This window comes from Monodon monoceros, unplaced genomic scaffold (genome assembly GCF_005190385.1).
Source record: "Monodon monoceros isolate NGI ecotype Baffin Bay Population unplaced genomic scaffold, NGI_Narwhal_1 Super_Scaffold_2, whole genome shotgun sequence".
Classification (NCBI taxonomy): domain Eukaryota; kingdom Metazoa; phylum Chordata; class Mammalia; order Artiodactyla; family Monodontidae; genus Monodon; species Monodon monoceros.
The window spans coordinates 98,532,994-98,557,095 of NW_021703776.1; the positions used below are offsets into that span (position 1 = coordinate 98,532,994).

Sequence of the window (24,102 nt, forward strand, 5' to 3'; positions counted from 1 at the left end):
GGACCAAAGCCACGCACGTCTGTTAGGACAGGGGTTCCCTACCTCGGCACTGCTGACAGTTCGGGCTGGATAATTCTCTGTTGGGGACCATTGGGGGCGGGGCTGTCCTGTGCATTGTAGGGTGTTGAGCAGAACCCCTGACCTCTGCCCAGTGGATGCCAGCAGAACCGCTGTCCCTGCCCTTGGCTCTGACAATCACACGTCTGCAGCCATTTTGAAATGTTCTCTGGGGGTCCAAGTCCCTCTCCCGCACCCCTACGTTGGGAATCACTACTCTAGAATCTCAACCCCTCAAGTGATTGATAAAAATTTAATCAGTTTATCAACCCAGACAGCAGGTTGGGGAACCTTGAGGGAAGCTGGTATCCTGAATACCAGGGTTCCCCGTGAGCCATTCCCAGCAGGACCTGGAGCTTCTGACCTGGAGACCATGCCCTGGGGAGAAGGAAGCACCGAAGCTTTAGAGGATTATTGGGTGCATGAGCGGACTCTAATCCCAGCACCATGTGGTCCAGCAGAGGCCAGATGGCGGGGGCAGGGGTGGGGGGGGCTCGGCCAGGGGTGGTGGGGAGCATCGCGCAAGCCCAGTAGAACTTTGGCTAACCCTGCAGGCATCTGCCCGGAAAGGGGCTGGGACAGATATTCTCAGAAACCCGCAGAAGCCCCACCTCAGCTTCCTAACCACAGGATTAAGGGCCAGAATTGTAGCATGGCTTCCCCCCTGCTGCAAAGGTCAGCCTTTCTTCCCCTGACAAAGCCCGGCAGACATTAGGGAGATGATTCTCTGCGCCCACCCACTCTCCGTCTCCTAAGCAGGAATACGGGAGGCGGGAAGGGTTACTGCAGAGGCTGCAGCCTTGATCCGTCGTGATCCTGGGCGCAACGGCCGTGCCCTTGGTCTGCAGCAATTGGTTTGGCAAACATATTTTTCTCTTTTTTCTTTCTGCCCAGCCTTCCAGGAGCTGTTGACTGAACAGCCTCAGCTCAGCTTCAAGGTCGAGATAGAGACTCGAGACCTGGGCTCCCTGGGTTCAAAGTCCAGCTCCTCCCGATTACTAGTTGAGTGAAAGTTAGTCTGTCTGAGCCCAGTGCCTGCTTCGTAGAGGTTTTGACTGTGAGCTGAGGGAACGGATTAAAGTGCCTGCCTCGTCAAAAAAATGCCATCAGTAAATCACACGACTTTTACATAGTAACTCTTTACTTCTATGGCCCCCTTCATTCTGCCAGGATCTCAGCTTCCTTCACCTTTTCTTGTTCCCACCATGGACACCACACGGATCCACCCTGTGGAAAAGGAAGTGGCAAGCCCCCTGGGTACTTCGACGTGTGCGATAGGACCTGGGAAGTAAGCACCATGAAAAATACCTGGGGCCTGTGTATGCATCTGTGTTTCTGTGCTTCACGTCAAATGTCCTTAATGTAATCTATAAATGTAGTGTCCTCTTGTTGAAAACAATGCTTTGGGGGAGTGAGGGGAGAAGAGAGAATGGGTACTAGACTAGATCTGCTGAATTCTAAAGTTCTCAGGGAAAATAAACATGTAAGAAATAACCATGGGGACTTCCCTGGCGGTTCAGTGGTTAGGACTCCAAGCTTTCACTGCCGAGGGCCTAGGTTCGATCTCTGGTTGGGGAACAAAGATCCCGCAAGACTCGCTGCTCGGCTGAAAAAAAAAGAAGAAGAAAGGAAGAAAAAGAAAGAAAGAAAGAAAGGAAATTTCTGAAAAAAGCAGAGTATTTACAGGGACATTAGCCCTCCCAGATATTTAAAAGTATTATACAGTCACAATATGAACGGCTACAGAAATGAAGACAGTGGTGCTGGGACATGAATAGACACATCAATGGAAGAAAACGAGTCCAGAAATAAACTGATAAACATGGCAAAGCTAATCCGTGAGGAAAAGATGAATAAAGGCAATGAACAGTGTCGGGACTTTCTCCCTCCCGGCAACAAAATAAATGTCAGCTGGATCAGAGATTTAACAAATGTAAATGAAACTATAAATGTACCAGAAGAAAACACAGGGGAATTAAAAAGAAATTATCTTGGGGCTCGCGCCTGCGCGGTCTGCGCCAACCCGCGGGCTGCTCGGAGGGACGGAGGGACGCTCCCGCTGGGAATCCTCGGGACCAGCGTGTGGGGAGGTTCCCTCCCGCCCAGCCGTGAATGAGGGGTTACCATCCCAAAGAGCTCATTTTTTTTTTCTTGAGGTGTTCGGAGTTAGTCCCACACCACAGATTTTCACTGTTTATTTTTATTTAGAAGCCAGCCTGTTCTCCTGATCAACTGTTAGCATAATTGCTAGCCCTTAGACGCTGAATGATTTACGGTGATGAGAGTGGAGGAAAGGGTGAAAATTATGGTGAGAGCAAGGCGACCATGTACACTAATGTGATTAACAAGTATGTTAAAGTTTGCATTTTGTTTGCTTGTTGTTTGAGTCGAAGATACTGTGACAGATTGGACCCCTGAATTTTTAATCATATAAACTGAATAGGATACATGCGCTTTGGAGTCGGGTAAAATCTTCATTCCAGACCCTCCAACTTGCTGCATAACTGTGACTTTGGGTCACAGTTAAATAACTGCTCTGAACCTGTTCCTCCTTTGCTTAAAAAAAGAAAGAAAAAGAAAAGAAATTATCTTGTAATGGGGAAGATCTAACTAAGAGGGGCAAACAAGAAATCCAGCAGTGATGAAGATAAAGTTTGATAAATTTAAATTAAAATTTAGATTTTCTGCAAGGCAAAAAGAAAAAAATTAAATAAAAAAGATAAATGACAAACGGGAAACGATTTACAACTCATGACAGACACAGAGGTCATCAACAAGATAAAAAGGACAGAGTAGGTAAATAGAAAAGGAGTCAAGCAGACGTATCACAAAAGAAGCGGTAGAAATGACTTTTGAGCATGAAAAGATGCTTCCCATCATTTATAATCAAGGAAAGCAAATTGAAACAACAATGTAGCCGCATCAGTACCTATTATATTAGCAAAGATCAAAACTGATAATAGACTAGACACGTATATTAGTAGCCATAGTCAACGTCCCCTGCATCTCCCCATGCTCTGAGTACTTCCATGCATACCAGCCAACTTCCAACTGCCAGCAGTCTTCATGTCCTGTGCCGAAGGCTGGAAGTGCCGTCAGGAAATTATTGCCATCAGCACACTCCTCAACCAATGGCTGATGGGACTTGTATGTACACGCTCCCAGGGTGTCTCCAGCTCCAGGCGCCCATAGAGCAGATGGCTTGCGCATGAGAAATGCATGCCCTGGGCAGCCTACCCAGCGAAGAAACATGGGGAACAGACTAATCCCAAAATGACCTGGAGCCAAGTCTGGCCAAACCTCAGCAGAAGCAGAGTCAAATGAGCAAAAAAATAAATGCTTGTTGTTCCAAGTCAGGGTTTTCAGGTGTTTATTATGCAGGATTATGGTGACATAGCTGACTGATGCAGTGTTATGACAGATAGATCTAGCCCAGGGTGATATACATGTTATGTTTCTACTCCCTTGTTGATGACACTTGCATTACTCCAGGTCTTCCTGTTATAAACAATCAGCATCCCTAGATGTGTCTGTGCAAATGTGCTGGAACTTCCTTAGGATGTATGTCTCCATGTAAAGAGCAGAGTTCTGGGTGATGTTTACTTTCAACATCACAAGATATTGCCCAATGGCCCTCCAAAGAGCTTGTTTACACTCCTACTAACATTATATGAACTCCTGGACTTCATCTGTTATTCAGCCTTTTTTATTTTTTCAATCAGATAATGTGTGTGAAATGGTATCTTGTTTTAACTTGCATTTCCCTAATAATCACTGGTGAGCCTGACTCTCTTTTCATCTGTTTGTTGACCATTTGGGTTTCCAATTCTCTAATGTGCCTGTTCATATTGATTGCTTTTCTATTATCTTTTTTGGGGGGGTATTTTTCCTATTGGTTTATAGAATTTCTTTATGTATTTTAGCTACAAGTCCCCCTAATCCTAGAGAATCTAGTGCCAGGAAGAGAGAGGGAAGAAGACGGTGTGTTTGGAGGGGATGGTGGTGAGATAAAAAACAGCCCCATCTTTTCTACTGCTCTTTGAAACCATCGTTAAAAAAATGAATTAAGAAATTAAGAAATTAAGAAAAAATATTTGCAACGCACATATTTGTCAAAGGACTTGTATCCTGAATATGTAAAGGACTGAACAAAATATAAGTATATAAAGAATATAAAGAATTCAACAATAAGACAAACCCAGTTTTTAAAAGTGGGCAAATAATTTGAACCCACACTTCACAACAGTTTTTTCATTTTATTATTTGTATCTCCCAGTTTTGCAATCAAGTCATCCTTGGTTCTAGAGTGCCTCTGGGTTAACACTGCAAAGGGACCAGCTGAGCCCATTTTATACGGACCCTCATGCGACAGTACAACTGTGAAATCATCTGTGGCTCCCTCCATCTCTTACTTTAACTCTCCGTGTGACTGAGTCTCGTTTCCTCATCTGTATAATGGAGAAACCAATACCTCCATCTCTGAGGCATGGAGAGAATCAAATAAAATTAAAAATAACTTTGATAAAGGGCAAAGATAGATACTCTCATTGCAGGGGTCCTAGTTTTAGCTCAAGCTGGAGGACTGCACCAGCCTGGAGTTGATGGGCCCAGAGTGGGGGTGCTGGAAGGAGATGGAAAGAACTGAGATCAACCCTGGGAAGGTGAGCAGGGAGGACTGCCCAAGGCCCGGTGGTGGCCAAGCCTAGGCCCTTGGATTTGTCTGACTCTGGCGGTGGAAAGAAGCTCAAGGTAGCCTATGAAACAAGAGTTGGGTACTTTGGTGTCCAGGTGGGACCAGGTGAGGAGAGGCATTCTCCGCTCAGCCCAGGAAACGTGGCCTTTTTGGCCCCGGGATAATTCAGTTTGGGGAGTTGGCAGAGCACCTCAGTGGAGGCGCGCACGGACGACCCGTGGGTTGTCGGCGAGGCCTCCGCGGTGTCACCGGGAATTTGCCCCAGGAGATACCCAGGGTGGGTGTCATGAAATGCTGGGTGAGCCCTCAAGGCGGGAAGAGACTCCGAAACTCCGACACACGGATCATTAGCATTACCGTGGTCCCTTCCGTCCGCACGTGCGCACAAACCCTGGGCTGCGCTCGGGCGGTCGGGCTGCACTCGGGCAGTCAGACTGCTGCAGCGCAGAGCCGGGGATGGAAGGGGCCTTACGAATCCGCCAGTGGAGGAGGAAGACTAGCCCACCGTCGGCCCGGAGCGCCTGCGAGTGCTTCCTCCCAGGCCACACAGCTAAACTAGCACTATTAAACACAAACAAAGAAACAAAACAAAGAAACAAAGTCCCCCCACCCCCGCCAAAAAAAAAAAAACCCCAGCACTGTTAAACGTGTACAAACGAGGCCCGGTCAGGTGAGAAAAGCGCGCGACTTCCGGCGGAGGAGGCGGTGTAACACCACTGCTTCCGTCCGCTGCGCCTGCGCCTGCGCACTGGGAAAGTGCGCACTGCGCCTGAGCACTCGGTGCTGGCTGCCTGCTGGAGGAGCGTACTGACGGCTGGAGAGGAGTGGGCGCGGAGGACCTGCTGACTGTCGCTCCCGGAGGTCGCCCCGGAACCTGGACCGCCCACCAAGCTCTGCAGGGCCCTTGGCGCCTCAAGGTAGGTCCCGCTGCGGTGCGGGGGTGGGAGCGAGCGGGGCGGCGGATGGCTTGTGCTTACTACCCGCCGCGGGGGCGCGGTCGGCCGCCGTGGGAGCTGCGCCGGCTTCATAGCTTCGCCAGCCCCGCTAGCCAGCCAGACTTTTGGCCGTAGGTAAGCCGGGGAGGGGGCGTTGTGGTCACAGACGTAGACTTGGGGGCGAGGCGGCTTTCCCTGACCTGACCTGCCCATCGGGCGGCCCAGGTGTCCCCCTTCCAGCTTCCCTCCCTTTCCCAGTGCCCCGCACCTGAAACACCCGGTGAGGCCAGAACTGGACAGCGGCTCGTATCCACCACTCACTCCGTGCCAAGAAGTGGCTTTAAACACTGCTGCTGTATGCGTACATTAACTCCGTTAATCTTTCACAAGCCAGCGAGGTGGATGCTTTTATCCCTGTTGTATAGGCTCGGAAACCGAGGCACGTAGCAGACGAACACAGCTGGTGGGTAGCAGCCAGAATTTAAACCCCCATAGACCGGCTCTGGACTTCATGCTCTCAATCCATTGTGGAGAGCAGCCTCGCAGAAAAGAGCAAAGGGTTCTGCTGGTGTGTAGTTTAAAACATCTCATTTTATGTCACTTTTGCATATTGTGAAATCTAATGAAGCTTGGTTATTTAAAATCTGTCCCTTAGGGTTTAAAAGTAGTCAAATTTGCATGTGGGACAAAACCCCAAAATGTGTAGTGGTTTGCACTACTCTTTTTCTTCCACACATTCCTCTGGTCCCATGCTTTTCTTCATCTTCCATCTCCTCATAGGTGAGCGGGTGGGGGAATGAGAAGCCGAGGACTTGTAGGCTCACCAAGTGCTTTGAAGTCTCCTGGGGTCTGGTGGATAGACAGGCACCACCTCCCCCCCACCCCCGGCCCCAGTGCAGGGGCTGAGAGAAGAGGGGGCTGGTGGGACTGGGCAGAGTGAAAACTCGGAGAAAGGTCTGGCATAGGTATCGAATGCCCAGGGTGGACTGAGCTCTGCATGAGGCCCTAGGGTGAGGCAGGCCCAGGAGAAACAGAAAAGTGACCACTGTGCTTCTGGGCATGCGTGTGGGAAAAGGCCTGGTGAGCGCAGTGAGGAGGAAATCTCTAATCCATGGAGCCAGCACACGTGTAAGTGCTGAGGCACTTCCTGTCTCAGGCTCAGCCAGCAGGTTGCTAACCCCTCGGGAATCTATAGGCTCTTGGACATAACTGCCTTGGGCCCTTCCCCTGCCCACACTCAAGGACCTGCCAGCCACCATAGCTGTCCTGCTTTGCTGTGTCAGGAAAAATAAAAAACTTCTGTTTCATGTGCAAGGATAAACCCACCCACCTGTGCCTTGAGTCCCTCTCCCTCAGGAACTCCTGCCATCAATCCTCCCTTTCTTCCCACTGTACCTTTTCTCTCTTTTGAGACAGAGCCAAGCCTTTTCCCTCCCACCCCAAAGCGTGACCCTTTGACATTGCAAGTGCCTGCATCCCCTGCTTCTCATTGCATAGCCCCGGGGCTCCACTTGCTTCATCTGCTGAAGGGACCCTGTCTGTCCTTTCTGGAAAGTCTTCCCTTGGCTTCCCTAACATTACTTAGGTTTTTCTGTGTCTCTGTCCTCTGCCTGTCAGGCATCTTTGGAGTCTGCTCATCCTCTACCCTGCCCACAGTGTCAGTGTTGCCTGGGCAACCACCCTCCACTCTCTTCTCCCACCGGTATTTCCCCTCAGTTTCTATGGAGACTTTTACACGGATCTGTATCTTTAGCTCAGACTTCTATCCCCTGACCCTGTATCTGTCACATCTACTCCTGAAGATTTGTTCCAGAAGAACCTCAAAATCACTATATCTGTAACTGAACTGTATTTAGCAGGGACTGGGGTGTCCCTCTGTATCCCCTCCTCCTCCACACCACAGCCCAAGTATCTGCATGGCTCTCCAGACTGTCCCTTCCGCTCCAGTCCCACCTCTGTTACCTGCTCCTGCCCTCCTCCCCGCCTGCTTCCCAGGGCTGCACCTGCCGCCTGCCTTGTGTGGTCCCACCCGATGCGGCCCTGGAGTCTCCACCTTGTCGCTGTATCAGGTGCGTGTATCAGCTCTTATGAGAAGTGTCACAAACAACTTCTTACTAATAATCAAAGTCCTGGAGTCTGTGGGTGATTTTCTTTTTAAATTTTACATTTTAGATTCGTGTAGACTCCAGGCTGGCTCTCCACAGCATCCACCCTGCTGTCATCCTGGTGTGCTCCAGTGAAGAGCAAGGGGTGCCAGTCATTGCCCAAGATCCCAGACCTGCCCCGGGGACTGTCAGGGGATGAGGTTCCTCAAGCAGTAGCCTGGGGTAAGCGACCCTGCCACGACAGAATCTAAACTCCTGTGTCATAGACTCGATTTGCCTCTCGGTCAGCCCGTGGCCTGGCTCCACAGCACTTACCCTGCTTGCCTTGCCCTGGTGCCAGTAGCCGTTTCCAAGTTGTCTTCTCGTCCTGAGCCCCACGTGCCAGCCGGGCAGTGACTATCCTGTGTTTGTATGTTCAGGGCACGGTGCTGGCTCATGGTAGATATTTGACGAAGTATTGTTAAATGGTCGAGTGGCTCAAGGGTATCTGCAGAGTACAGGTGGACTGGTGGGACAAGGCTGGTCAGGGAACAGAACAGGGTTGGTGCCCTGGGTTCAGTTAGTGTGTCCTCAGGCGAAGGCTTTGGGGTGTAGCCCAGGCTGCAGCCTAACTCACAGGTATTTTCTTTTTCTCTGCCCTCATCAGTGAGAGCAGGTGGGACATAGGCCTGGCTTCAGTACCGTGTGCTGTGTTCTCGGGAGCAGTGAAGCCTATGGACTGCTCTGGTCCTCCGCTCTGCCACCAAGCATCACGTTGCTGCTCTGGGTTTCTGTTTCTTCAATCAAAATAAGAGCGAAGGTTAGTCCCCTCTGGCTCTGACATCTAGAGCCCTTCCCCTGGACCACGACGGTGTCTTGTACTTCATTTACACCTTGATCCAGCCCCTCCACCGCGTCACCTCCCGTGAGCTTCAGACCCCTGGTTTGGTGGTGGCTGACTGGGTCATCGAGTGATGGGCTTGCGTGGTTGCCTCTCGGTTCTTCCGAGGCCCCTGTGGCTGGAAGGGGCTCCTCAGTGTCGCGTTGTCCACCCTGGTTCACAGCTGAGTCTCGCTTGAGCCGCCCAGCGGGCTCGTCCCCAGTAAAGGCCATCCCGCCATCCCTGGTGATCCTTCTGAATGTTTAACATCACTCAGTGTCAGAATGTTCTGGTTTAAACCTCCCCATTTAAGCTGCATCTCGCTCTGGTCTGGAGAGACGCTCACGCTCAGCTGTCTGGGGCAGGATCTGCGCCATCTTACTCTACTCTGAATCTTCTCCTTCCCAAGGAGACACAGCCTAGCTCACTGGGCTTTTCCTTCCCTCTCATTTTCTTTTCTTCTTTCCGCATGTTTCTTCTCTGACTTCTTCACGTGTCTTTTCTTTTGAGAGCCCTGGATTTGGCCTCACCTGCAGGACAATGAACGGGGTGGGGAAGGGAGTCGAGGACTGTGCTGAGGTTTGCGGTCTGAGCATCTGGGTGAGCAGGAGTCCTGTTTACTGAGCTCGAGTTGACTGTAGGCCGCGCAGGTGAGGGGAAGCCTGCGAGGGAGTCGTGAGCCGAGAGGGGCTGGCGGTGCTCAGCCGGTGAAGGTGGCCCTGGTCAGGGAGAGGGTGTGGGAGGAGAGACGAGGCCTGGAGACGAGGAAGCCCAGGAAACACCATTAAGGGGCGGGCGGAGGAAGAGGGACTAGAACAGAGACTGAAAAGGAGTCGCAGGTGACAGGAGAGCTGAGGAGATGTGCTGTCCCGTAGCTGCGGGTAGCAGCATTCCAGGTGGGGGGCGTGGGCAGGTGCTGTAGTGCGGAGAAGCGCACTGAGGCGGGGCACCGGGGGTCCCTGGGGCCTCAGCGGGGGCACTTCAGGGAGCAGCAGGGGCCGGAGCCAGAGAGGAGTGGGCTTCGAGGGGAGGGGCCGCTGGGGGCCTGCGTCACCGGCATCAGGAGCTGCCCCATACCACGTGCTCTGACAGAGGCTCGGGAAGCCTCGGGCCGCGTTGCTCCCCGCTACCGAGCGACGTTGCCTGTTTATGAGGCCCTGCGGGTGCCAGGCATGGCCCCGGTGCCCAGGACGCAGAGACTGGCCTCCACACCCCCGTGGCCTGTGCTGACAGCGCCAGCGTCCGCAGCTCTTCCCGGGAAGCCTGCCTGACGTCTTGGTGAGGTCCCTCCCGCCGCGGTCCCCCAGCCCTGCAGCGCCACTGCAGCGCCCCTGCACTCCCTGCACCTCGGCTCTTGTCTTCCCTGCCGTGTGTGTGGGGGCATTTTATTCTCATCTGCCCCCCGCCAGCCTGGGGGCCACGTGCACACAGGGGCCTGGCCTACCTTATACTGTATCCATCACACAGGAAGACTGCCAATGCCTACTAGGCTCTGGATAAACATTGAAGGAAAAAAGAGGTGTGAGTTAACGTGGCAAAGAACATGGACACAGAAGCCACTCCTGTGCAGAGGGCTGGGGGCTCCGGTCGAGGGCTGCTCCGTTGGGTCTGGAGGAGTGAATGTCGGGCTTCACCCCGGAGGTGGCGTCTGGAGAGTTTTGTCCTGGGATTGGTTTCATATGGTTACTACCCCTTACATCCTCTGCTCTCTTCTCTCCCCCCCGGCCTCACTGTCCCGTCAGTGGGCCCCGAAGTGAGTAGGCAGCTGGCTGAGAGCCATTCTCTTCATCTTGCCTTAGATCTTGCCTTGTCTTCTGTCACCTTGCCAGAGGACAGCCTGAGCCTGTCTTCTCATTGCCCCAAGCTCCCAGGCACGTCAGAAGTCGGAAAAGTCAAAAAGCCCCACAAGAAACACACACTCTCAGGATCCATGGGGCAGGAGTCCCCTGTGTGTGCTGACTCCTCCATGATCAGAGCCAAGACCCCACCTGCCACGCTGGCTTCTCCTGGCTCCATGTTCAACACCGGAGCTCTCAACACCCCTTCTGAACTTGGCCGGGGCGCCAGGGAGCACCTGCCAGGGGCTGAGGTCAGACTTGAGTTTGTATGCGAAGGGGAGGAGGCCGCAGTGGCCCCGGCAAAGTCAGAAGCCCCGGCTCCCAAAGGAGGAGTGGGAGGGACCTATCCCTGCAGGGGAAGAGACCAGTCCGCGCCTCAGCAGCAGCATGCAGGTCCCGGCACCTGACCAGGCTTTCCTGGAGGAGCAGGAGGAAGGCCTCCTGGGGCTGCGTGTCCGCAGTGAGAAGAGAGCAGCCTGCCCTGGAGAGGCCTGGTCTTGGCCTGGCTGCCCCCTGTGCAAATGGCCACCCTGCTGCTGGGCAGGATAAGCCAGAGGGAGACTCCGGACCCAGTGGCCTCCAGTCCGTGCTGGGGCAGGAGCCCCTGGTGCAGCCTGAGAGGAAGGTGTCCAAGTGGAAGGCGAGAGGAGGGGGAGCTGGCAGGAAGGAAGTCGAGGGACCCAGGGCTCAGCTGCAGTCCGGTCCCTTCTGACTTCCTGCTGCTCCAGGCGGCCAGCCCGTACAAGCTGGAGGCGGGCCAGCCTGGTGAGGATGAAGCGGCGAGGCCAGCCGACATCCTCATAGCCCACCTGGCCGGAGAGGCGCGTCACCTCAAGACGCGGAAGAAGAGGCGCTTGCTTCCTGGGGAGGACCGCGCAGGCCGAGGCCAAGGGCTGGGCTCCCGGGCACTCCCCGGGCCCCCTGGACACCCTGGGTCAGAGACCGTGCCTGACGTGAGACGCTTCTTTACCATCAACTGCAGGAGTGTCTGCCGTGTCACGTGCACTGTGTGCCTCCGAGCGTCAGACAGGGCAGAGTTAAGGGGCGGCCCCAGCCTGCAGCTCTGCTCTGTCACTTGGCAGCTAAGCGCGGGCGGGAGGTGGGGAGGAAGCCAGCTGCAGCCGACCCTGGGGGGGAGCGGGGAGGGGGGCCCGAAAAGGAGCAGAAGGACCTGCCCACGGGGGCCACCAGCCGTGCCCCGAGGAGCTGCATTCACCACGCTGCCGCTGGGTGCCTCACCTCTGGAAGATGGTGACGGACAGGCGGGCCCGAGCAGCTGGTACAGGCTCGGCCTCCCCCGCCTACTCCCACCGACGGCAGCTGGGGAGGACTGAGGTGACGTGTGTGCCCCCAGCCAGCTCCGAGCACGGGCCTGGAGCCAGAGCGCTGCCCCTCTCCTTCGTCTTGGCCCCGCTCTTCAGGAGGTTTAGGGCCCAGGTGGACCATTGCTACCGCCTGCCGTCTCCAGCCTTCTTCTCCCGTGAAGCCCTGCCCCTGCTGCACGGGGCGATGGGCGAGCAGGTGCGTCAGGGGATGCAGTGGGCCGAGGGCGGCCGCGTCCACCTCACTGTTTCTGTGGCAGCCCGGGTCGCGGACGAGGACTACGCGGCTGTCACCGCCCACTGTGGGGTGACGCAGCTGCGTGGCCGGCAGGTGGCGTCAGGCAGCCCGAGGAGGCAGGCCACGCCTGGGTCCGACGCCTGCCCCTGGACAGGGCTGCGGAGACGGGCCGCGGGAGCTGCAGGGGCCGCTCAGCCTCTGTGGCTTGGCCACAGCTCTGCGCCTGGGCTTCCTGGTGTCGGGCGGCTGCCCGAGTCTGGAGCAGGCCGTGAGGACGGGGGGCTACACCCACACCCCTCGCTTCGCCCACTGCCTCGACTCCCTGGTGGGAAACTTCTGTGTCACCAACATAGTGTTCAGATCATGCTGGGCACGGCTAGGGCCAGCTGCAGCCACTTCCAAGGCTCTGTGGAAGCCTGGCGGCTCCTCCCAGCTGCAGCGGCAGTGCGGCCTCCCAGCCCACCAGCCCTTCTTGGGGCTCTCGCATCCCTGGGTGTCCGCCTACCACTTGCTGGAGTGGCTGGAGAAACGGCAGCTGGGGAAGGCAGGGGCAGCCCTGTCGGCCGTGTTGCGGAGCCTGACGGACAGTCTGGTCAAGCTCCCGCAGCCCTTCTGGATGGTGGTCCGGGAGGCGAGCGCCGCGCAGGCCGCCTTGAGCCTGGTGCTGCCCCAGCTGCGCTACCTGCACGTCTTCCTGGCGCAGGTTCACGGGCGCTTTGAGGAGCGGAGCACCGGGGAGATGGGCGCGGCCGTGCCGCTGGCCGAGGGCCTGGCCCTGCAGCTCTCCACAGACCACCAGCTCCCTGAGCTCTTCCACCGTGAGGAGTTCGTGCTGGCGACCCTGCTGGACCCTGCTTCAAGGGCAGGATAGAGGCTGCCCTCCCCGAGGGGGCCGACATCAACCATTGGAAGCAAGTTCTCGCGTACGAGGTGAAGGAGCTCGTGGTGTCTGAGTACTCCTGCCGCCCTCCCCTTCCCTGCAGGGCCCCACTGCTGTGCGTGTGGACGCCCCTGAGCCGCGCAGGAGCCGGGAGCCCTGGGGCCGAAGGGAAGGGCCGGGAAGCGCCCGAGCAGAGAAGTGGGACCTCTGGGTCCTTGCTGCTGGGCCAGAGGAAGAGGAGACTCCCGGAGCAGGTGGAGAGCGGGGGGCTGCTGGTCTCGGAGGGGAGCAGCACTTCCCTTTCCACGGAGAGCCACCTGGTCAGCAGCATCCGCAGGAAGTAGCTGCGCGAGACGAGACGGTGGGGGCCCAGGAGGACCGCCTGCTTACTGGCAGAAGCGGCGGGATGTCCGGCCAGACCTGGCGAGACTGGCCACCATCGTGGAGCATGACTCCCCTCTCCCAGGGGAGACGGCTGAGCGTCTTCTCTTCTCGAAGACCAACCTGGAGCATCTCCCGAGCTACACCCGCACCCCTTATCTTCCCCAGCAGGGACCTGGCCGAGGCGCGCAGGCCGGTGAGTCTGACCGCAGGGTCTGATGCCCTGAGAAGCTGCCTGTGGGAAGTCTGCGTAGATGACGGGAGGGGGCACAGTGTCACGTCCTAGGACATTAGACGGGGACAGCCAGGCTCCAAAACTTGTTTGAAAAGAATGAGGACAGTTTCTCAGTTCTTGACAGATTGTCATTTTCGTTTTCGCGGAGATGTCATCTTCCATCTGCCCACTGCTGGAGTCACTGCCGGCAGTACGTGGGCGGGAGGGCAGGCTCTGGTCGTCGGTGACTCTTGAGTTGTACCACGCAGCGTATGGACCGCGGTGCTCCTTGAAAGTGTCGCTGGGCGAGGGGCCCTACACGCGGCTTGTCCGTGTGTGTCAGGGTGGCAGGCCCTCAAGGTCTGCGTTCTCAGAGAGCAACCAGGCGCTGTGCGGGATATCCTCAGCCACCTAGGGCCTGGGTAAGCCGTGGACACTCTTCCTGGAAAGGAAAGAAACCCTAATATGATAGAGTAGCCACTTTAAGAGGGAGGTGCCCACGTGCACACTGGTCTTCTTAGGGTCTGTACTTGGCCGTGGATCCCGGGGTTCCCAAGAGCCCTGGTGGAGGGTACCGCCCAGCTCCTGCGGGCGTGTGATCGAGGAGAGCTGGGACGCCCAGTCATCACGTGGCCGTTGTCGCCTGTAGTTTGTTTCCAGACTACTGGAAGCCTTGGGGTTTCTTGTTTCTACAGTGAAAGCAGTCTGAGGAAGCAAGAAAGGGCATGTATCCCAGTGACTGACAGGCCTGAGTTCCTTTAGGGTCGAGTGCAGGGCCTGAGGGCATGGGGCCCAGGCCCTGGTGGGATCAATGGGAAAGGAAGGAAGGGTGAGGCCGGAGTGTTTGGGGCGGGGCTCGTCACACCCAGAAGACACAAGTCCAGCTCCGCTGAGGTGCTGGGCCACTGGGAGAGGGACTTTGAGAGGGAAGGGGAGGTGTAGAGGCACCAAGGCCTAACTTGCACTTTGGCCCTGGCTGTGCAGTTGAGCCCGGGAGCCTGTCCCCTGGCTTCCCCTGTGTCACTGACTAATTCACTGTAGGACGTTCGGAAGTTACTGAGAACGTAAGGAAGCAGGAACAATTCACCGTAATCCTTTCACTCAGCCTCTATGAAAACTGACATATTTCCTTTTCTACCTTGAGGTCATGTCCTCTGTGCTCGTTAGTATGCTGTATTTTCAGTTTAACAGTGTAAATGGCGTTTTCTTGAATAAGGCTTTACACAGATTGCGTTCAGTGGTCGGAGCACCACGATAGGAAGTGAAGTCTCACGTCCACACTGCTCAGGTCGTGTCTTCTTCCCCAGCTGCTGCAGGGCATGTCTGCATAGGCTCCCTGTGAGGAGAGGCCAGCGCGCCTGGGGGAGAGGCTGGGACTAGGGCTGCGCTCCCTTAACGTCTGGACTCTGCGTCCAGTGCATTTGGGTGGTGAGATCGGGGCCCGGCCCCGGACCTCTCCCTGTCTCCCTGCCTCCGTTCCTTAAATTGCACGTGGGTCTCAGACTTCAACGAGAATCACCTGAGAGCATCTTAAAACTGAGGCGTCCTGTCCCTCCCTCGCAGGTTCGGGTGTAGTAGGTCAGGTGGGGGCAGGATGTCATGTGCCCTAACTAAAGCAGTCCAGGGGGCCGTGTATTGGTCAGTGCTGCCACCCCTCGAGCTCCTCCTGGGAGAGGCACTGTCCCCTTGCCGTGTGGCCTCCCCTCAGCGGCTCTCCTTGTTCTCGGAGAGGGGAGGCCTGGACCGGCGAGGCACCAGGGTTGGGGGGTGTGAGGAAGACGAGGGCAGTGAAAGGGAGGAGATGAGAAGCTTGACGGTCCCGAGCTTGGGGGCTTGGGCTCTGGAGAGGTGGTTCTCAACCGGGGGCAGTTTTGTCCCCCAGGGATCATTGGGCAACGCCTGGAGATGTTTTGGTTGTCACAGCTTGTGGGGGGATTGCCACTGTCCTCTCGTGGGTGGAAGACAGGGACGCACAGAGGAGCCTCCGCAGCAGAGACTTACCCTGGCCCCAGATGGCGGCAGTGCCGGGTCCGAGAACCCTGCGCTAGGTTGTGGTCGGGAGGGAATGGGGCGGAGGAAGGGGCCCCAGTTCACCGAAGCGGCCAGGTGACTGTCCACCTGAGGCTGCTCCGAGTTGAACCATTTCTTCCCTAGACTTGGCTCTGCCCTGCCCTGGCGACTCACGGCATCCTCTTCTGGCCCATTCCCTACATAGGTAAACTGAGACTCAGAACTGCTGGCTCTGAACAAGGGAAGATGGGCCTCCCTCCAGAGATCCAGAGTTACCTGTTTCAGTCATAGCCTTGTCCGTGTGACCGAGTCCTTTTCACAGACACACGTTGGGCTAGTGCCTCTGTTCGCTCATTTCCATAAGAGGACCAGGGTGATTCTGGTTTTTTAGAGGAACGTTGACGCTGTTGCATGTGGACGAGCCATTCTCACATTGCGCGGAGCCTGCTGTCCGCTGCTGGCCTCTGCGTTGGCTGGGTTTGCACAGGCGTGTGGGCCCCGGCCTGGTTGAAGTGTGCAGATTTGGGGTAAAGCGGGGCACAGGAGCGGAGCAGAGGTCATGGACACGCTGGAGAATCAGGGTTTGACTGCGGTGCTGTTCATCTAACTGCAGACAAGGGCGTGGGACCCAGGGCCGAGGGCACAGAGCCAAGTGCTGGCGGGGCACGTGTCTCCTGCCAGATGGGACCTTGGGGGCACAGGAGGCCTGATGTCCAGTCCCAGTGCCATCTTCCCGCTCCCCTGTCCTCTTCCGCAGAACGTGGGCACGCGCACACCATTCTCTGCCCGCCCCCTTGTTCTTTCTCTCCCTTTGCGCACCACCTCCATCCCCATTGCTGGCGGGGCTCCTCAGGGCACCGCTTCCCCCCCAGCCCGTCGCCCCGGCGGCGGCGGGGCATCTGGACACGGGGCTGGTGGCTCTTCCCTGGAGGCCTGGCGTGTTGTATTCCCCACCCCCGGCTGCTCATCGGTACCCTCCGTTCAGCCTCGAGCATGTGGGTGTTCGCCCGACTTCAGCCCCTGGCTGTACACCAGGACTCCCTGACCGCTTTCACCCCCAACGTAGTGGCTGGGAGGATGTGCGCACCCCTGGAGAGAGGCCCGCAGATACTTGAAGAGGTGGTGTCCCCCCGAGGCTGGCCCGTTGCGCCTCGCTCTCACAGACGGTGCCTGGACCCCGTCATCCTGGACTCGTCGCTGCCTCCTGAGGCCGATGCCACAGGACACCCCAAGTGCAAGACGGGAGCCCGGCCTCCAGTCACATGGCCAGGTTCCGGGCACACGTCCTCCTCCCTCCTCGCCTTCGGGCGGGGTCCTCGTCTCTGGCTATCTGGCTAGTGCTTTTATGGCCCATCTCCGGTGCCCGGTGCCCTGTGGGCCAGAGCAGGTTTAACCAACGTGGAGGTGACCGCATCGCTCGCTGCTTACAAACCCAGCAGATGCTACCCCGGAGTGACCAGGTTTCTTAGCGGGTGCCTCCATGCCTTTTGGACAGAAACGTTGGTAGAACTGAAGAAGGAGCTGGGCTGCTGAAGACTGGAGGGGGGCTGGGGAAAGATGTAGGGCCCCCTTCTCAGAGACGGGGTGGGGGTCAGATGTGTTAGCAGCCTCACCAGCATCCTGGGGCGTGTGGGAGGAGCTCTGGGTCTGATTTCCTTGGAGGGGGCCTGAGGAGTGGCGTTGCTATGGAAACGCAGCCTCGGGGCCTGGCGGAGGCTCTGGAGCCCCAGGTTTTGTAAACAGCAGGAGTGAATGGCTCCTTGTTTCTCTGCAGGCCTCACCCAGCCTGGCCTGGTCCGGGCCAGAGTCTGTGGGGTTGGGGAGCTGCCACTTGGAGCAGAGGTCTGCTTGTTTTCCTCTCTTCTTAGACCCTGAGCCTTCTGCGCTTGCTCGGCATCGCCGGCGTCCCTCCCCCGGCCTCCTGCCTCGCGCTCTTGTCTTGCACTGACACCTGGGTTTCTGCCACCCCACGGCCACTGGCGAATAGAAAGTACCCTCCCTCCCCTTTTCTGGATCCAACATAGGTGCCACCCTGCCCCTCCCTCCAGGATGGCTTCCTTGACTGCCCGGCCTCCCCTCCCCAACCCCCCTTTGCCCGTGTTTGCAGCTGGAACCACGCTATCTGGCTGGCAGCAATGGGCACTGTTCTGTTGGTGCCACAGTGAAGAGCTGGTCTTGACAGGCAGGTTCGGGGAGCAAAGGTGAGGGGCCTGGCAGTGCTGCCACTTACTCCCTGTGCCTCCGCTGTCCCTTCCCTCCCTCGACCTCAGTTTCCTCATCAAGGACTGAAGGCTGAGCCCTCAGGCCACACAGCTGCCACCAGAGGTCACAAGTTGGCCCATGGAACGTGGAAACCACTTTGAATTCATTGCTGATTTTTTAAAAAATTGTCAAGGAGGCCCAGGTGCTCTCATTTGTGTTTGCCAATGCATGGCTCTCCCAGGAAGGAAACGAGATTGGCGATGATGGTGACCTGTTATCTCTTCAAAAATAAGTGTAAATGGTTAAAAGGAAACACCTCAGAGTTAATACAGGTCATCGTGAGCAGTTACGAGAAAGGAAAGTAACGAGATTGTGTCGCCGGAGCAGATCTGGGAGACGGGAAGAATTGGTAAAGGCGGGCCTGAATCCCATCCAGCATGGCCATAACCGCCAGGGCCGGGTCAGGACCCCCGTAGGCAGGGGCCTGTGCCTGGCCCACCTCCCTCGGAGGGGCTCTTGACCCTCCTGCGCCCTGGACTCCTGTCCTCGGGTCCCGCCGGGCCGTCTAGGTCTCTGGCCCTGGCGGTGGGGGCTGGGCGGTCACTGAGGCGCTCAGAGGCCCGCTTACTCTTTGACTGTTTCTCCTCAGGGACCTGCTGGCCCTTGAGCGGGGGTGTCGGAGACAGGCGTCCAGCCCAGGCCGAGTGGACGGGGCGTCCTTTGGGGTGAGCAGCCCGCTGACCGCCAGTGGCACCTGCGTCACCGTGACGGAGCTGCCGGGGCCCCGGCCACCTGGACCCACTTCGTCTCATGGAGCCTCGGGGTGAGAAGTCGGGAGAGGCCGATGGGGTGCGTGTCACCCCTCAGCTGCTCAAGGCGCGCTCAGGTGAGTTCGCCCTGGAGTCCATCCTGCTGCTGAAGCTGCAGGGCCTGGGGCTGGTGGACCTGGGCTGCCTGGGGGAGTGCTTGGGCCTCGAGTGGCTGGACCTTTCGGGCAACGCGCTCACCCAGCTGGGCCCGCTGGCCTCCCTGCGCCAGCTGGCCGTGCTCAACGTGGCCAACAACCGGCTGACGGGGCTCGAGCCCCTGGCCGCCTGTGAGAACCTGCAGAGTCTCAACGCCGCGGGCAACCTGCTGGCCGGCCCCAGGCAGCTGCAGTGTCTGGCGGCGCTGCCGGGCCTGGAGCGCCTGCGGCTCCGCGACCCCTCGGCCCGGCTCAGCAACCCGCTGTGCGCCAGCCCCTCCTACTGGGCCTCGGTCCGAGAGCTGCTGCCCGGCCTGAAGGTCATCGACGGCGAGCGCGTGAGCGGGCGCGGCAGTGACTTCTACCAGCTGTGCCGGGACCTGGACAGTTCCTTGCGCCCCGGCTCCAGCTCCGGCCCGCGAGCCGTGGAGGCCCAGCCCTGGGTGGAGCCCGGCTACTGGGAGTCCTGGCCCACGCGCAGCAGCTCCATCCTGGAGGAGGCCTGCCGCCAGTTCCAGGACACGCTGCAGGAGTGCCACGACCTGGACCGCCAAGCCAGGGACAGTCTGGCCCAGGCCGAGCAGGCGCTCAGCCCTGCCCACGCCACCTCCTTTGTCTTTTGAATGCGCCCTGTGGCCGTGGCCCTTGGGGTTGGTACGCTGTGGCCTCCCTGCTTTTCTTCATGGTTTCATCATGCTGGCCACTGGCCCTGCACACGGGCGTCTTATGGGCCCCCTCGCCTAAGAGCAGCCCCTCTCCCTCTCACACCTCCCTCAGGGAAAATTCCCCACCCATCCATCAGGGACACAGCTCCCTTGGACCCTCCTCAGGCAGCTGGCACCGTGTGAGGCTGTTCTGCACCTACGCTGTGCTCCTGGGAGGAGGCCTGGTCTCCTCGTGTCCATAGCTGCTGCCACTCCTGGCTGCCTGAGCCTGAGGCTTAGTGGAATAAAGTTGCTTGGTCCTAAGGCTAAAGGTGAGAGGCAAGGACGGCGAGCCTCCTGCCCAGCCCGTCCTGGGAGAGGACGCGGCAGAGCTCGGAGCGTGGAAGCCGCATCTTCCAGGTTGGCCTGTGCAAGTGACCCTGTGCTATGCCCCCCAGTCCCGGGTCTCCCTGAAGCCTCCACTGCCATGCCCACCCGTGCCAATCCCCATTAAATACTCGTGTTTTAATTTGCATCTCTGCCTGTCATTGCATGTGGGCGTGCTTCGTTTTCCCCGGCGTGGGCCCCTGAAAACGAGCCTGGGTCCCTGCTGCCTCTGGCCTTTCCTGGGGAAGGAGGAGCACACAGCTTACTGGGTGTCCTTCTGATGGGAGGCATCGTGCTCGCCCTCGCCCTCACCCTCGCCCTCACCCTCTCGGGGCTTTGCTTCCTCCCCGTGAGGCTGGAGCACTGGGGCCCTTTCCTCCCGCTGCTCTCAGGAGGGAGGGAGGGAATGCGAGGGGAGGAGAGAACGCAGCTCTAGAGCACTTTTATTAGGGACAATGGGACAGTCCTCCCTGGGCGAAGAGAAGGGAGGGCGGGCTTTCACTTGTTAACCTCCCTCACGCTGCTTCCAGGAAATTCTAGAGGGAAGGGAAGAGAAACTAAGACTGGGTATGACGGGGCTGTTTGGGCCCTGTCCCAGCTGTCTTCAGGCTCCCAGCCCCTCTCCTCCTGCCTCCCGCAGCCCAGCCGCAGCTCCAGCCTCCTCTCCATCCCTGCCCCACCTGGCTGTCCTCCACCTCATCCTTCCTCCCTCCTTCCTGGCGGGCCACCTACCAGTCAGGCCTCAGCTGGGGGGCAAGGCTTTGAAGAAGGCGAACTGCCCGGGGAAGTAGTGGCCGTGAGGGTCCTCGCCGGCGCGCTCCGCCCTGCTGCACTGGGCCTCCTGGCGCTCCTGCAGCTCCTGCAGCTCCTGCGGCAGCCGCAACGCTCAGGCTGTGCCCCCTCCACGCCCCCATCCCCCAGGCCCAGAGCCCTCCTCGCCCCTCCATGCAGGCTTCCGCCTCCGACCTCTCCCACAGGCCCAGTTTCTGTCCACCAGCTCCCTCCCCAACCTCTGCTCCGTCCTCCGCGCACTCTTACCCGTTGAACCTGTGTCTCTATGGGGCAGTGGACCATCCGGCCCAGAACTTTATCTTCAGGGTCCAGCTTGATGCAGGCCAGGCATTTCCGCTTTCTCTGGGGAGGGGCGCATAGAGCCCAGAGAGGAAACGGGTGAGTGAGGGGAGGCCTGCGGCCCCGAGGGTGAGAGTGGGAGCTGGGGGGCAGTGTACAATGGGGGTTCCCCTGGCAGGCCAGGTGGTTCCAGGCTCAGCCCACCCTCAGACCGGGAAATTTCGGAAGTCAGACCATCCTGCAGTTTTCTATGAACCCTGAGTGTGTGTGCACGCGCGTGTGTGTGTGTAGGTGGGACTCCTCGTCCAGGTGGATTCTCCCCACCTGACTTCCACCTGAGCTGCTCTGCTGTCATCTGTTATATTTGTTTGTATTTTCTTGTAAGATTTGAACACAATGGTCCTGGTATAAAAGTCTAGAAAACCACTAGTATAATCCAGTCCCTCCCTTAACAGATGGAGGAAACTGAGGCCTTCAAAGAACCTGGGAAGTAACAGGGCTGGTGGTTGGCAGAGCTGAGACTGGACACCAGATGGTTGCGTTCCCGGCCCCAGGATCGCCCCCATGGCAGTGACTTTGCCCCCAAGGTGGCTGATGACAATCAAGCCCTGTTAGGAATCAGCTGGGGCTGGGCCATCTCCACTTGAAAACACACAGGAAATGGGGCATTCACCGGGCCTAAGGTGGGGACCACCCGAAGCCCATACCATGGCCTTCTTCCACCGGTGACACGAAGCCTGAGAGAGGAACTTGGATGGCATGGAAGGTGGACCCACTCTGAAGAGCACGTGTCCTCGGGGGTAGCCCAGCCGTCCCCCCTCCTGCCTGTCCAGGCCCCCAGCCCACCTGCAACCATCACAACCACCAGCCGAGACAGGCAAGTCAGCTGCCAGGGAGGCTGCTCCGCCCTGGGGTCTCCAACCTGAGGCTTCTCGCTGGATCTCCTACTGAACCCCAGTCGCACACCCCCGCGCTGAGCGCATGCCCCATCACACGCACGTGCCTTCACTCACCCCACTGGGCTTGACCTTGCACTCAGCTTTCTTCCAGTCCTTCTTCCGGCAGTTCGTCTGCTGGAGCTTAAACTCCAGCCTCACAAAGGTCCCGGCTGGGAAGGGCTACCCACAGACAGAGGAAGGCCAGCAGTCAGCTGAGCAGGCAGCGCCCTTCCTGGACGTGACCTGTCCCTCCTCCCTCCCCCCCACCGTGAGACAGCAAGTCCCAGGAGATGGCTGGGCTGGCTGGCCCTTCTCTGGAGAGCTGGGCGCCTCTGGGGCCCAAGTGCCTTTGTACCTCCTCCCTGGGAATGTGCCGACCATCCCCCTCCCCTCCCTGGGGTGCCGCTCACCGTGTCCATGGCACTGTCCACACTGGTCTCCCGGAAGGCCCACTGCACGGGCGGATGCTTGTGGAACTCCTCCAGGGCCACCTGCAGGCCCAGGTGCTGGGCCGCCGTGAGCTCATCCCTGCCCAAGCCCATCACGCCCGGCCACAGGGCCAGCGGGAGCAGCAGCTGCCACATGGCTTCACCTTAGTCCCCCTGACCCTGCGAAGGGCATGTGTGGCTCCTCAGCTCATGTGCCAGCCCGCGGAGCCACCAACTCCCGGGCCCTGTGGCTTGGGGACCACATCTGGTAGAGCTCTGGGCAGAGGTGCAGGGACAGGGAGTGGCGCTTTGCAGAGATTCCCCTGGTATTCCCCTGGCCCTTCCCCTCCCCTCCCCTGCCCCCACTGTTCCCAGGTCCAGCTCAGGGCGGCTTTGGCCCTGTCCTGGGTAGGTGCTGAGTTGGCTGTGGTCCTCAGGCCAGCCTTGGGGGCAGCACTGTTGCCCCCTCCAGCCCTCCCCCGCTTTTCTGGCCCATCTTCTCTCCCATTCTCTCTGACCCCAGTCCCCAGACTGCTGGCTCTGTGGGGTCCCGGGCCCTGACCCTCAGCATGCGCCCCCCGACTGGAGGTGGGGAGGGGCAGGCCCAGAATGGAGGCCAGCTGGAGGCTGAATATTTTGGGGAGGACGTAAACACGAGGGAGGGGCCCAGAGCCGGTGGGAAGTGGGAGGATGCTTAACCCTCCCTGTGCTGAAATGGCCCGGTGCCCTTGGCCCTCTGAGCCCCCCACCCCAGAAATGCGGGCCTCTCCTCGGCCCCACCAGGGCTTTCTTTCCGGAGCAGACCCTCCCTCCCTAGCTGTTTTTTCTGGAGCTTTCGCCACCAGCCCTCTCCCAGCCCTCTGATCCCGCCCCCCCCAATCCATGACTGGGGTCTCCTGAGGGCTGGACCCTCCCCAGGAACTCTGCCTGTACAGTCTTCTTGGGACCAGAAAGCCACAGATGTGGAAAGTGAGACCCCCGCGGTGAAAAGCTACCAGGGTCTTGCCTTGAAGAGAGGGCTCACAGACAAGTTGCCCAATCTTGCCCTTTGGAGCTGCGCCCTTTGCCCGCCCCATCCTCCCGTCCAGCTGTCCTGCCATTCTCCCCCCCTCACCTCCTTTCTTGCGCCTTGGGGTCTCTCCTACGCTTCCCCTCCTGAGGCCACGGCCGAGGCCTACTCCTGGCCAGGCTGTCAGCCTCTTCCCGGCACCCCCTCCGGCGTCTCTCGGGTCGGCCCCCATCTCCTCCCCCCCCCCCTCCCGGGACTCCCCTCCCCATCCCACCCTCCCCTCCCCTCTCCTCCCGCTGCCCCCGCAGAGGAGCCCCAGCTGTTGGCCGGCTCGGCTCTGCTCGGCTGGCCAGGCCTCTTCGCAGCGGATGTGGGACTGCCCTGCCCCCCAGGTAGGGCTGCCCTTTCCTTAGGCCCTTCCCGGGCGACCAGTCCCTAGCGTCCCCGAGACACTGATTTCAGGAAATTCTTGCCAGAAACACAGACATCCTCAAAACCACATGAGACCTTGAGGAGTCATTTGATCTCTCTCCCTGCTTCCCGCGCCCTAAAGCCGCTCTGAGAGGGAAGCCGTCTCCTTTAGAGGTGACTCTGGTGTCTGACCACCTCCAACACCAGCAAACATGTCCAGTCGTGAAGGATCACGTCCCACCCATGGTGGCGACAGACTGCAGCGTCTCATGTGGTGAAGGGTGAGGTGGGATTCATAAGGCTGATGGGGAGTCAGGGAAGACAGGGGTCCCAACTCCTGCTGGTCCTGAGCAAGTAAGAACAAGCTCTGGGACTTGGTGTGTCCGTCACCAGGGCTGATCTCCCGCAGAGAGGACCTCATTTAACTGCCCAAATCCCTGGAACTTCTGCTCCCTTCTCTGGGGGGGGGGGGTCAGAGACCCTACCTTTAGGGGTTGTTTTGAGGATTAAATGAGC

The 24,102-nt window shown here is 58.4% G+C and overlaps 3 protein-coding genes across 4 annotated transcripts; 2 read left to right on the forward strand and 1 right to left on the reverse strand.

The window, feature by feature from the left end:
• The first annotated feature begins 7,949 nt into the window (after nt 1-7,949).
• LRRC61 (leucine rich repeat containing 61) lies at nt 7,950-19,877 on the forward strand. 2 transcript variants are annotated; one of them, XM_029233399.1, is made up of 3 exons: nt 7,950-8,012; nt 8,437-8,589; nt 18,384-19,877. In XM_029233399.1, exon 3 carries the CDS (start codon nt 18,545-18,547, stop codon nt 19,319-19,321), a length of 777 nt encoding a protein of 258 aa, XP_029089232.1. In that variant the 5' UTR covers nt 7,950-8,012; nt 8,437-8,589; nt 18,384-18,544; the 3' UTR covers nt 19,322-19,877. The 2 variants fall into 2 exon arrangements, with proteins under 2 accessions (XP_029089232.1, XP_029089233.1); XM_029233400.1 differs by lacking the exons at nt 7,950-8,012; nt 8,437-8,589 and adding an exon at nt 13,293-13,504.
• On the forward strand, nt 8,586-13,318 carry ZBED6CL (ZBED6 C-terminal like). Its single transcript, XM_029233401.1, is given in 2 exon segments — nt 8,586-12,892; nt 12,895-13,318. Coding segments are annotated over 2 exon segments (606 nt in total). The 5' UTR covers nt 8,586-12,663; the 3' UTR covers nt 13,272-13,318.
• Nucleotides 19,878-20,054: 177 nt separating the features above from the next.
• On the reverse strand, nt 20,055-23,401 carry RARRES2 (retinoic acid receptor responder 2). The gene is made up of 6 exons (XM_029233403.1): nt 23,281-23,401; nt 22,149-22,346; nt 21,814-21,918; nt 20,768-20,863; nt 20,462-20,597; nt 20,055-20,265 (listed from the first exon to the last, which is right to left on the reverse strand). Exons 2-5 carry the CDS (start codon nt 22,320-22,322, stop codon nt 20,472-20,474), a joined length of 501 nt encoding a protein of 166 aa, XP_029089236.1. The 5' UTR covers nt 22,323-22,346; nt 23,281-23,401; the 3' UTR covers nt 20,055-20,265; nt 20,462-20,471.
• Nucleotides 23,402-24,102: the final 701 nt, after the last annotated feature.